This window comes from Trichoderma ghanense, assembly GCF_004382785.1.
Source record: "Trichoderma ghanense strain CCMA-1212 chromosome Unknown scaffold_3, whole genome shotgun sequence".
Taxonomy (NCBI): Eukaryota; Fungi; Ascomycota; class Sordariomycetes; order Hypocreales; family Hypocreaceae; genus Trichoderma; species Trichoderma ghanense.
In genome coordinates this window covers 321,367-334,286 of record NW_027395666.1, presented here as the reverse complement: position 1 = coordinate 334,286, position 12,920 = coordinate 321,367, and the positions used below count along the sequence as shown (strand labels likewise).

Genomic DNA, 12,920 nt, shown 5'->3' with positions numbered 1-12,920 from the left:
GCATGCATCGATTTTGCAGCAAGGACCAAATCAAGATGGGAAGAAATAAGACAGCCCAGACAGATCTAGATGGAGTAACAGTTGATTTTGCTCTGGAGAGTTCCAGGAATTATCCAATATACATCAAAGGCGCATAGGAGGAACGAAAGTCAACTTGACTGGGATTTTGTTGAATTTTTACTTCATACATGAAATTTAGAAAACCCGTACTCCCAAAAACTCGCCGTCAGCGCCTCAGAGAAAAAACAAACGAGGCACTCGCCAAGGATTCCGTTTCCAGGTGTATCTCATTAATAAAAATGGATGGCGCCCCCCTCCCAAGATTTCTGCTTTTACGCCTTGGGTGCGGCCTCGCCCTCGTCCTTCTCCTCCACCTCCTCGACCTTCTTTTCCTCCTCGCCCTCGAGACCGGGCATCTCGTCGTCGTCATCGTCAGAGTCGGAGTCGGGGTTTCCGGAGCTGCTGTACTCGGGCATGCCCTCCAGGCCCATGCCGCTCATGTCGGGCATGCCGCCGGCGCCGCCTCCCAGCTTGGAAAAGTCGATGCCGCCGAAGTCGCCTCCTAAAGAGAAGTTGTCAGCTTTTGCAAGATCGGAAAAGGGGGCGAGAACGAAGTCTCGAACTATGCTATAAGATGGAGGCTACAAAATCACGTACCCATTCCGGGCATGCCGCCTATATCACCAAAGTTAGTCAAGGCCTTCCCATACACCCTAGAGCACCTCGGCGCGGCAAGAATGCCTAGAGGAAAAGATCAGGTCACTCACCCATGTCGCCAAACTTGGACAGGTCGTCATCGGCGGCCTCGTTCTGCTCGTCCTCGTCAACCCACTTGTCAAAGTCGGTCTTGAGGAAGTGCAGCTTCTGGGAGGACTTGAGCAACCGCGGCCAGTACTCCTCCTTGAGCTCCTTCTTCTGCAGCTTCATCTCGATGTTCTTGGCAGTGTGGTTGACGCGGCTCTCGGCGGGGTCGATCTCGGCGTACAGCTCGAGCTCGACATGGTACGTCTTCTTAAGGGTGGCGGAGGTGCCGGTGAAGGTGACGCTGGTGGGCTTGATGTCGAGCTTGAGGTCTTCTTTGGGAACGTCGGGGACGGAGATGGTCAGGTAGATGAAGTTCTTGGAGGCGTCGGTCGCGGAGGAGCGCTGGGCCCAGAGAACTGGAGAGAGCGACGGCGTCAGCTTTCGGGTCCAAGTAAGAGGAGCGCTGAGATGGCAATTCGAGCAGGCAGAAGAGCGTGGCGTAGGAGAAGTGCAGCTTGCAGGCACAAGTCCGTCTTGATACGGCATCGTGTGTCTCGATAGCCAGCTTCCAACCACCAACGACGCGGCTCAACTCAGAACAGGCCAGAACCCACCTTCGGGAGTCAACGTCTCAGCCATGGTGTGTGTGAGAGCGGGGGTTTAGTTAGCTTTGTTGTCAGAGCGGAAGCAAGAGCTTGTTGAAAGATGTGAGGGTTGAGATTTTGCAAAAACTCGCGAGCGCGAACAAAAAAAAAAGATGCGTTTTTGTTGTATGTGGATGGAGGAAAAGTCGAGGTTTGGGTGAATCAGGCTGTGGTCAGGGATCAAAGAAGGCACAGCAGCTTTGAGTGAAACCGATCAAGGCAGTTATGGAAAGCGTCAGAAGGCAAAAGATTTGGCGGCAGGGCTGATGAGGGGCACGATGCGGCGGTACCCCTCGCGAGCGCGGCGGTCGATGCGACGAGCAGGTACCGCGCTAACGGACGGCGTTGCCAGAGAGGCTGGATGGCTGGGGCGCGCCACGCCAGCTGTGCTTGTCTGACATTCTTCATCAGATAGTACTTTGACTCTCTGCAAGAGTTAATTTCGAGGCAATACTACCTAGTATGTAAGGTAAGGCATATTAGCAAACACACGGCTTGAGGTGCAGCTTTGGCTGTGCAAGTGGCCGACTGAGCAAGCAAACATGTGCCTGTTGTGGGGTTGAAGCTCGGCTCTTGGGAAGAAACCTTGCATCAACAGGACACAGCATGGCATGGACCCAAAAACTGGATAATCTGGGAAATCAAGAAAGGGGTGCTAGCAATTCGGCTCTATCAACCAATGTATTATTACATGAGCATCAGCATGCAGTTCTTTGAGATGCCGTATCACCATTACGAGGTTACAATTGAAGTACCTACCAACAAAGTCTTTCCACTTTCGGCAGCCTGGAACTCAACTGCACCAGCCCCAGTTGAGAGCTCGCAGCGGGGTAAACCGGCTGCTACTGGCCCGCTCAAGCCACGCTGTGGCTGACGCATAGTACCCCCAGCCTCACAACAGCACAGTGACGAGTCGGAGTTGCGTCTTCCCAACCAAAGGCGGCTTCTAAAGTATTTTTCCGCCTTGCATCCTTTCACCGAGAGAAACCAGATCCTCGTCACCACGCATCTCGTCCGCCCACAGCCTCGGGCTCCACCAGCGCCGGCCTTGTGTCTTCGATCTCCTTTCTTCAGCGCAAGCCTACGGATGAGACAGACGCCCAGCATCGAGTCTTGATCAGCATTGGGCTCCGAGCCCGCACACGCAGCATCATCCCTCCCACCAATCGTCGTCTACTCCCTCCCCGTCCCCCCTTGGACTTAGACAGCACTCGGCGCCGGCCATGGAGGCGTTCAAATCCCTCTTCGCAAAGCCCGATCCCCAGGCACAGGTACGGCGCTCCACTCGGCCTCCCACCTAGATCTGCCATCGATTGACCCGTTCTCACCTATCCCCAAACAACAGGCTCGAAAATGCAACGCCATGATCCGGTCCAACATCCGGAAACTCGATCGCGACATCGCCCAGGTCAAGCAGGTCGAGATCAAGACCAAGAACCTCATCCTCGCGGCGGACAAGCGCGCCCAGCGAGACCCCACGAGAGCCAAGCAGGCGCAGAAGGAAGTCCGGGACTTTGCGCGCGAGCTCGTCCGCGCGCGCAAGACGTCGGCGCGGCTCATCACGTCCAAGGCGCAGCTCAACTCGGTGCAGATGCAGGTCAACGAAGCCTTTGCCGTGCGCAAGATTGAGGGCTCGATCCGGGCCAGCGTCGGCATCATGAAGGACGTCAATCACCTCATCCGGCTGCCCGAGTTGTCCGGCACGATGCGGGAACTCAGCGTCGAGCTGATGAAGGCGGGCATCATTGAGGAAATGGTTGACGAGACGCTGCCCGAGGACGTTGACCTGCTGGGAGAGGATGAAGAGGCCGAGGGCGAGATTGAAAAGATCCTGGGAGAAGTCCTCAGCCGAAAGGAGCCATCTATGCCTGCCGCTCCGGTGCCCGAGCCGCAGAAGCCCGTGGCGGAGGAAGAGGAGGACGAGGAAGATGCAGAGGCAATGATGGACCAGATGAGGAACCGGTTAGATGCTTTGCGCAGCTAGAGCGGGAAGCGGGGGACTTGTATGTTCCGTGACTTGGATCATAGGCAGCGGTGTTTCGGCGTTTGGATGTTTGGGGGGGTTTCTTGACATATACACTTTATACACACCCTACATAATACTGCCTCGGGGCACCTTGCCCCAATTTACTCTACACGTTCTGAGCCGGTGGGCAGTGGACTCTGTTGACTAAGGATGGAGAGGCATGTGACTTGTTCGTGCTGCATGATATATATAGCACTGGCCCTGGATACCAATGTGCTGCCCCCTTGTGCCTGACGCCATCCGGCACGGGAGAGCCATGTTTCTCTGTGGATTGACGTGTGACTTGCTTCCCCATATGGATACCGGCACTGGATCTCGGTACTGACTTGGCATTGGGAGCATGGACAGTGGAGTTTTGGTCGAGTGATCCAAGAAGCGGTGATGAGCTCCGGGCTGGTATGGGGAAGTGGATTGTGGGCTCAGGCGAGCGAGGGAGCACAAGAAGGTGCTCCATACGAAAGAAATGATCCGCAGGTGAGAGAGAAGATCGCGGTCCACCGTGTAGTTCTGTTATTTTACACAAACTGGGGAAGAGGAGCAATGTCTCCTCCATATTCATATTTCTCCCGGGTAGCTGGGTCTGACTGGGCCAGTGTAGAACGTGTGGGCGTCCCACCAGCCTCGTCCCGAAGTCTTACGTCAATCCACGTTGGAAGACAAGGAAAAGAAGAGAAAAAAAGATACAAAACGGATCCATTTACTTCCCAAGCATTGAGGCTGCAGAAATGAGATCTACCAGGTGTTCCTCACAAAAAGCAAAAAAAATGCGTCATCCGGAACTCGAATCCGGGCCTCAACTTTTCACCGGTGAGATGGAAGAGTTGAATCCTAACCCCTAGACCAATGACGCGCTTTTCCATGTTTCTTGGAAAATCCGTCTCCAATTAAACACTAAGAAGCCCTAGCCCCTGCATCGCCTCCCCGCAAATGGCTTCCAACCAATTGCTGTCCTTCTCTCTGCTTACATGTCCGGACTCCCTCGTAAGACGGACTGGATTGGGCAACTTGTCTTTTGTCTTCCCCTTGCTCGCATTGGGCATCTGCATGAGGTCCGTCGCTCCCCCGGCCCTGCTTCCGCGCCGCGGCACGAAGACGCAAAGGAAAAAAAGGCCCCAGGCTGCAGGAGCAGGAACCAAGTTCTCGGGCCAACTGTGGAGATGCACGCTCTTTGTCTCCCCTTCATCACCAACACTCTCAGCATAGCGCAACCGGCTCAGGATCCGCGCGTGTTTATTTCGACAAGTGTGGACGCTTGGAATGAGTTGAGCCAGGGATCGACCAGGGCCATGCTACTACTCGCTCGGCCGATAGAAGGAGCGCCTAAAGGATGGGTAGGGAGGGCGGATCGCGCATTGCGGACCCGAAAACACGGGACACACACACACACACAGAGACAGAGAGGGCAGGGCGTGTGAGAAACTAGGCTAGGAGAGCGGGTGAGGAGACGGGGAGAATGAGAAAAGAGCCCGACGGACCCCTGTGATGCTACTGTGTGCGGACCGAACTTGGAAGCCTCTAGCTGCCGCTGCTACGACTCTGTACCATGTTGACAGTTTGCCGTGTTTGCCCACCCCTCTGCTGGTGTTGAAGGCGTAGCAGCAAAGGTATTCTCGAGCTTCTCTAATTTCCCGTCCCGACGGGTCGGAGAGACGATTTCTTGACATCTTCTTCCTGGGCTCTCCTGCTCAGCTGCCAGAGACACGGTTGCAACCCTGGTTCACGCCATTCCTTGGAGACAAACAAAAGCAACGAAACCCAAGCACCTGGAACATATCTGCTGCATGACGTGTCACCTCAGGGGCGCCAAAGAGAGAAGAGCGAACGAGTGAATGAGGGGGCGTAGCGAGAAAACAACAACAAGGAAAAAAAAAAACTGAGTTGTGAGGATGGAGAGATCCTGGCAGCGGCCCATCGGCGATACCAAGGACCCAGAAACCAGACTCCAGGGAATTGGAGCTGTAAAACGGGTAAGGGAAAAAAGGAACGAACACCCAGAGGGACGAGGCAAGTCGACATGGATATAGCTCAAGGTCGAGCTCCTGCCCACCCGGAAGCAACCCGGTGACCGGGGTTGGAGAGACGCCAGGCCTTGCAACTGGTCAATTTGATGATGCAGACAAGGGGAACGATTCACGCGACGTTCCATGGAGCTGGTAAACGCCCCCAATCCCCTCCCCTGCCACCGTTGGCCCTTGGAGCCTAAGAAAAAGGAAAAAGGGAAATCAAGAGGGAACGTGCCCCAAGCGTTCGTCTCGTCTATTTCTCTCTGGCGCATGCCCAAAGTGGAAAAACCCACGATCCATGTCCGGGACGGGGGTGATTGTCTGTTCTGCAAGGACAAGGAACCGCCGCCCAGGGGTTCGTCCGTTACATTTGATTGAATGGGGGTGGCTTGCCATGCGGCGTCGAAGCGGGGCGGGGAAGCGATCCGGCGAAGGGAGACGCGGCGGGCATGCGCCACAAACGTGGCAGCCGGGATGAGGAGCTTGATGACTGAGCGTTACCGTCCAATCAAGTGCATCTTCGTCACAACGGGTTATGAGCTGGGGAGAGCGCCAAGCCACACCTTTCACTATTGGCCGTCGGCTTTCGTCGTTCCATTGTTTCAGCGTCCTCTGTGGCTCGCGGCTGAACGTCTGTTCTCTTCTCTCTCGAAATTCCGGGGTAAGAGAGCCAGGCTGAAGAAGCTAGGGGCGTGGCAGCCGTCGTCCAGCCTATTTTCAAACGAGGAGGGAAAGAGCAACAAGGTCAAGGACAGCGTTTATTACTCGGCAATTTCATGCGATGGCCGTTGACTTGGGCACACAATCGCACCCCCTCCCCTCCCCCTTGGCTTGTCAATCTCCTTCTGCCATCTTGTCTTCTCCCCCCTTCATTTTTCTTTCTCTTGACGCCATTATTGCGATCTAATCTTAGTCTATCCGAGAGAAATCCGAGCCGGCTGCTAGAACTCTTCTCTACACTCCCCCCCCCCCCCAAGCAAGGCGGCCCAATTCCCAAGATGCCGGAAGAGAGACAAGCTCATTTACCGGGCACGGGGATCAGAGGGATCCAAGGTGCCGGTCCGCCACGATCAAATTGCTGCCTTGCCTCGACGATTCAAGCTGGCACATGATTACGAGTCGTAGAACCGTTTTGACACGGGGGGGTTCTTCTGGTCTAGAATGCTAGGGCGAGCGGATGTCCAGGGAGGATTGCCGGTGCCTAGCCGTCGGCCGGTAGGATCGCCTTTGACTGCCCTCCCCTGGGAAAACCGAGGCCTTGGTGTCAAGTTGTTGGCAGCTGTCATCACCAACTGAGCGTTCCATTTCTCATCGCGCAGGCGCCTTTTAGCCGTTCGAGATTCAGCGACGCTTTTTTGCTTGATGCGTCTTCATGGCGGCAACAACAACAACAACGACGACACAGGCGCGCTGTTTCTTGCAAAGAACATGTTGTTCAACGCCGTCTCGTACGTCGCAGAGCAAGAGCCGCAACTTTCTGCGATCGACCGCACTAAACACCATCAGCTGCGGACAAACAACTACCTATTCCAAGTCATCAGTCATTCCCGCGGCTATCACCGAGTCCCTCCACGCTACTTGACCGAGGGACAACCCCCCCCCCAAAAAGGCGTTCTCCTTCGGCTCTTCTTACTCGACGGCGGTTTCGGCACAACGGGTCAAACGGGCGCCCGTGTTTCCTTTTACGCTCACCTCTTTTTTCTTTTATTCTTTCCCCCCCTCTTTTACCCACGCGGCAGAAGGAAGAGAGCGTGCCATTTAGCCGTGGCAACAGAGTAAGTACAAGTAGCTCCATACCAAAGCCGAAAGTGATGCCGACGTTCCAGCGGGAAATTGCAGCGCCCCACCCTTTGGAAGCTTCGAAATTCCGCAGAATGTTTCCATTTGATGGGAAGTTCCGTCGCGCGTGTTCCGGCTTTCGCTGCCCTGCTTACTTGCCTGCCTGCATTGCATGGGGTTCCGTCCGCATGCCTTGCGGCTGGCTGGGATTACTTGTACGTACATACATGGCTGACAACAGCTGGCGATGACTTCGCTGGCGGTGGAGGCCCCGTCAGGGAAACAAACGGACCGTAGTGCGTTTCTGCTGCCGTAGGAGTTGTCCGAGCATTGTCATGCTGACGACTCATGGCATCGGCAGCAGCGACGAAAGCTGCATTGTAAAGGCAAGGCAAGGTAAGCCATTGAAGGAGCCTCTCATCCATCCTTTGCAAATCATTCTTCCGAGGCCACGATGTCCATCAAGTTTTAGACTTTTTTTTCCTTCCACGCCTTGTCCAACCCACTTGCCAAGCCAAAAGCAAAAGCAGAACAGCGACGGGAAGAAAAAAAAAAAAAAAGTCCACTTCACGATGGAGTTGCCATGTGTCTTTCGCTGATCGCCGGACCCTCTTCATCCCTATGTAGTGATTTCCGAAAGATGAAGCTTCCCACTTCAGAGCGGATTGGGCTCGGTGCCCAATTAGAAAAGTCTGATTGCGGATCAGGACTCGTGGCTGGGAATTGGAGCCAGCCGCATTGTTCACCTGCTTGTTGTCAAACACGGCAATCTCCATTTCGCAAAGGACGTGAGTCGTGATCTAGCGTCCATTGCAGACGTCGTGAAGCTTGCGTACTTTCGGAGAATGACCGACCGCCCTTGGTGCTTGACTGGCGTGAGTCTGTTCAACTCCGTACCTTGTTAGTAGGATTCGTGATATTGGGCGTCTTATGTGTTGACGGAGAAACTCATCCCGTCTCAACCCCTCAACACATATGTATTCTATCTTCCCCCCAACTTCATGGCCCTTGTTAGTCGAGACTGACAACCTCCACGTCAATCCCAATCCCAGCGATCACCAGCCTTGAAGAAAACGGCAGCTGTCAAGCCGACGCCTTGGTTAGGCCTAGACCCAAGGAGAAATACAAGAATACATACAAGCCTTATCCCCTGGTAGAGACCGAGAAGAAGAATCCTTCAAAGCTTCCAGGTCCAGGGAATTCCTCCCCCGGGGCACAGTCATGACGGTTCCGTTACATGGGAGGAAGGGCAAGGATTGTCAGCAACCCTGCAACAAAAATCCCATGAAATTGCACCTTTGCATCTGAAACGAAAAACAAAGCACCGAGAAAAATTTTCTCTAGATCAAAATTTTTTTTTTTTTTTGACAGGACTTCTTGGTTTGGTGGGGAGGAAAAGGATCACAGGGATTTGTTGGGCTCCTCCTTCTTCCTCGAGGGCGTGTGTTTCTTCTTCTCAAGGCACTTTGACACAAAGAATTCAACGGCGGATCTTCTGGTTTCCGCGGGACGGGTGGAGAAGTCAGGGATGTTCGTCCGTTCTTCTTGATGGAACTCATCAGTCAAGGTGAAGAGGAAGAAGAAAAGAAAAAGATTAGTGTGAGCCTAGGGACTCGGGCCGGCCCTGGGCAGTGGGGGGAAGGAGTTCTGACCTCAAAGCAAAGAAGTAATTTACCTAAGCTACTGGATAGCAGAACCCAACTTGTGAAATCAAAAGGTCCCCCATCCCTCTCTTCCTCCGTTTATAGCAAGAGAGAGAGAGAGAGAGCCAAGGAGAAAAAGGACCGTTTAAGCGACAGACAAGGGCCAACCGGGGAAGCACGGATCCAATGCAAAAAACCCCCACCAGCACGTTGCCGTTTCGAAGCCGGAAACGTTGCAACCCGTTTCGTCTTCGTTGGCTTCTTCTTTTCTTCCGTTTCTTGCTGCTGCAGTGTGCCGCCGTTTTTCCTTCTCTTTTGGGCCCCATCCCCCATCCCCCCCCCCCTCCATCCCGGTGTGTCGCGCGTCTGTGTCAGAGGTGCGTCTTGCAGGAAGCGGTCAAGACAAAGCCTGTGCGTTTCCTTAGAGGAGAAAAGGAAAGAAGCTGGAGGTGTGGGTGCGTGCGTCGGTTGGATGTTGTTTTCGATGCATGCATGCTGCAAGATGGGGGACGGGCTCCATTGCCTGATACCTTGGTACTACCGGTAGGTATGCAGATAACGAACGGACAGCTGGCGGAGAAGACGGTGAAGCATGTGCATGTAGTATAAGGTAGTAGTATATGCGCGTAGGCAAGTCAGGATGCATGCCCATGCGCGTCTTGTCCTGCACACGCCCAGCTGCAACAACGGGGCCGAGGACGCCATTCAGACAAGGCGATGGATACGGTACTTGCTGCTTTGGCTGCATGGCTACGCGTCTGGGCGACACCCGAGATGTTGAGCCCCCCCATGCACGGCCAGCATGGCACTGCCGGGGGTCTTGCGTTTGGAGGAGGGGCTAGAATCTTTTTCTTTTGTTCTTTCTCCTCTTTTCATGATTTTTTTTTTTTTTTTTATCAAGTTTGAGGATTTCTCACAGGTTTGTGGAGTTTTAATCGTGCCCTAGGCTGTCCGCCTCGGCGGTTGGGAAGAGCCACGATGCTGAAGCCAAAGGAGCTTGGCAAACGATCTTCCAAGTACACGCGCCTTGCGGGTAAAACAACCTGCTTCTCGTAGTCGTCATCATATCACATAGAAGCGGTTGAGTTGAGTCATCAAGCTGGATTACCAACCACCTGCTGAGTCTTGTTGTCTACGTAGGTATATTACACATTCGTGACCGTTGACTGATAGACATCATGTGTCTCGCCATCAATCCGGCGGTCGGAGGCTGCGATGCGCCCTGCCCCAGGCAGGATCGTATCTTGTGCCTCCAACTGACGTCAGAGAAGCCCTCTGGAAGCCCCGGGGAGGCGAGGCGGGGCGAGAGAACAAACAAGTTGCATGGGATTCCCTGGGCGGACGTGCATTTTCGCTGACCGTGTGGATGGTAAAACCGTATGTAATGCAATAACAACAACCACCTACTTAACTTACCTGGCAACAGTTACGGAGCAAGGACTAATACTGCAGCCTTGTGTGGGTGGTGGGCAGCAAAGATCATCCCACGTTTGGCATCTCGTCTTCCACACATCAGGGTAGCGCGTGTGCAAAATGCATCGGAAAGAGTCCGCCTTGATAGGTGGGTAAGTTGTGATGCTGCCTGTGGGTTTGATTATGCAGCATGCTACGTAGCACAGGGTCCCGCCATGCCGGGATGCCAGATTAATGACCCCCGAACTGCAGAGGCTTGCGTGCCGAGTGGAAGGCATCCAAGCCCGATATGTAAGGTAAGAGGCAGAGAGGTGGTTGTCATGAGACAGATAACGTGCTGCTGCGCCGGCGTGGCATCGTCGCACTCGTGGCAACGGCAGGAATGCCACCGCTGCCGCACCGCGCAGCCTTGCGAGCATTGAGGCCGTGGAAAAGGGAAAGACGTACTCCGTAAGCGCAGCCTCTCCCCGGGGGATCCTCAACGTTGTACCACTGGGGAAGATGTGTAAGAATAGGATGGATGCCTTGTATGGGCAACTGCGTATACCATCAGCAACAAGGGCAGACGGACACGCTCGCATCTCCGACGTCAGGCTGTCTCTCCATCTGTCTCTCTCTCTCTCTCTCTCCATATCTTCGTCGGAGGGGCGTCTGACCTCCAGGTAGGTCGGTGCTCGTCATCGCACAGCCCATGGCATGGGCAATCGAACAATGGCGTGCCCTCTCCAGGAATAGCAGCCCGCCGTTTCCGTCTCCTCTTTCGTTCGCTTCTCTCTCTCTCCCCAGCCCAAGGCCAACGGAACGAGGTGCTGCCTGCCTGGGCACAGCAAAAACCAGCACATCAATTGAGGGGGAGCAAATGGCGGTGCACGAAACATTGATTGGGGACTTGACTCATGAGGGGAAAACGGCCAGCTGGCGGTTCTTCTTTTTCCCCTCGCAGCACGGTGAGCTGTCCAGGCGCCAGCAGCGAGGTTGGGCGGTAGGTACCTTGCCTCTACGAGCACCCTACGTGGACGGGCATGTACATGTACCTGTGCCAGCTGAAGTCTAGTCCGTCGTATTTGGGTGCGCCTGCTGCGGCAGCGTGCAGCCCGGTGCAAAGTAGCGGGTACATGTGCGCTGGCGACGAGGAGGGTTGTCGCCCAGGTAGCACCGCAGTACATTTTTTTCTTTCGAGTCAATGCCTTATCAATGGCATCATGGCATCATGAGGGTCGCCGTCAGGCTGCGACACAGAGTCCTTGACCGCCTGGACCGGCTTGGCCCAATCGCAGCGCGCAGACGCAGCTGGCGGGCGGGCAGCCACAGCGAAGGGGCGGCATGACTGGCGGACAAGAGATGGGAATGCCTCGGGCTGGCGACGTTAGCGACCTGCCGGAGGGAGGAGGCGCGCAGGACTCGTCTCCGTATCGCGGTCATGGTACATGTGGACGAGCATGGAACGGGACTGACTGCCTCTTGCTCTGGTCTGCGTGGCCACCGGAGAGGCCATACACAGTCCAGACCAAAACGCTGTCGTGGCCGTTGGGCTACGGTTTGGGGGTTCTGGGGGTTTGCTTGCTTGCCCTGCCCTTTGGGGAGTGTCGGCCTGGTACCGTCCACCCCCGGCGCTTTGAGATTTCCATCCTCGTCCCCAGAGTGGTGCGTGTTGCTTCCCCGGGGCCCCATCACTTCAAGTCACCGGTCTGTCTCAGTCAGCGCCTCTGGTCCAACCACTCACTGCCTGGGGCTGGAGCACGCGCGTTTGTCCTGCCCTCCGTTTATTAGCCTGCTGATGCCAATCCTGTACGTACTGTCTCGCTCCGTATCGAGCCCACGGTTATTCTCCGTCGCGGCCCGTTTTCGCTCCATCCCATCTTACATGTGCTGGGCATGCGAAGAACGCGGGTGAGGCTTCTCATCTCCTTCTGTAACGGGAACCCGACCTGTCCGTTTCGGGCATCTGCCTCGGTGTCTCTTTTGTATCGCTTCTTTGCCCGTCTTCTTATCCGCGGCATATGGGCATCCTTCTGGCTGGTTGCTTGGCTCATAAGCGCTACCCGTATGACCCCCAAATCCAAATTCCCTTGGGAGTCCGGCCTTGCTTTTGCTCCTTGCTGCGCTTGTGCTTCGCTACCGAGGTCGTTGGCGCACCAGTGCTAAAACAAAAGATGCCGATTGTCTCGAGTCCACCTCGAATGAGGGCGGATGATGATACTTGATAGTCCCAAATTGAGCGGGCGGACGGGCTCTTCCCGCCGACGGTGGCGCCTCTCCCAGAGGGCACTTATTTGCGATCTATCAGATTGCGCTCCCTCCCTTTCCAAAGGGCACAGCACAAACCAAGTACGCGAGGAGAGACACGCAGCGATTTGCTCGATTCCGATTTCCCCCAGACAGACCGAGACGAGGCGGCGCAAAGCAGGGCGGCCGATCCAGCAAAACGGAATGCCGGGGAAGCCCATCCGTTCGGCCAGGGCTGGCGAGTCGAGGGAGAGGGGTGTCGCAAGGGCCATCTCTCTCCCTTGCTGGCTGACTTGACCGGAAAGCTGGGGCGGTGTGCCCCGATGCCCAACGGCGCTCTGCTGCGACCAGGGAGGACCAGCGAAGCCACTTGTTGGCATGGGGTGGGAGATTTGGAACAAGGCGAGCAGGGAGTTTTGGATGGGCGAGGGAGAGTTTTTTT

At 55.2% G+C, this 12,920-nt stretch overlaps 3 protein-coding genes across 3 annotated transcripts; 1 reads left to right on the top strand and 2 right to left on the bottom strand.

Annotated features, from left to right (window-relative positions):
* Positions 1–332: 332 nt before the first annotated feature.
* On the bottom strand, positions 333–1,383 carry CCMA1212_003414 (Protein wos2; the record flags this gene model as incomplete). The annotated part of the gene is made up of 4 exons (XM_073700763.1): positions 333–562; positions 658–675; positions 768–1,160; positions 1,359–1,383. 4 exons carry the CDS (start codon positions 1,381–1,383, stop codon positions 333–335), a joined length of 666 nt encoding a protein of 221 aa, XP_073560813.1.
* Positions 1,384–2,411: 1,028 nt separating this feature from the next.
* Positions 2,412–3,372, top strand: CCMA1212_003413 (Vacuolar protein-sorting-associated protein 24; the record flags this gene model as incomplete). The annotated part of the gene is made up of 2 exons (XM_073700762.1): positions 2,412–2,659; positions 2,734–3,372. The coding sequence occupies exons 1-2, from the start codon at positions 2,612–2,614 to the stop codon at positions 3,370–3,372; spliced, it is 687 nt and encodes a 228-aa protein (XP_073560128.1). The 5' UTR covers positions 2,412–2,611.
* Positions 3,373–11,452: 8,080 nt separating this feature from the next.
* On the bottom strand, positions 11,453–11,674 carry CCMA1212_003411 (uncharacterized protein; the record flags this gene model as incomplete). Its single annotated transcript, XM_073700761.1, has 1 exon — positions 11,453–11,674. The coding sequence occupies one exon, from the start codon at positions 11,672–11,674 to the stop codon at positions 11,453–11,455; it is 222 nt and encodes a 73-aa protein (XP_073560129.1).
* Positions 11,675–12,920: the final 1,246 nt, after the last annotated feature.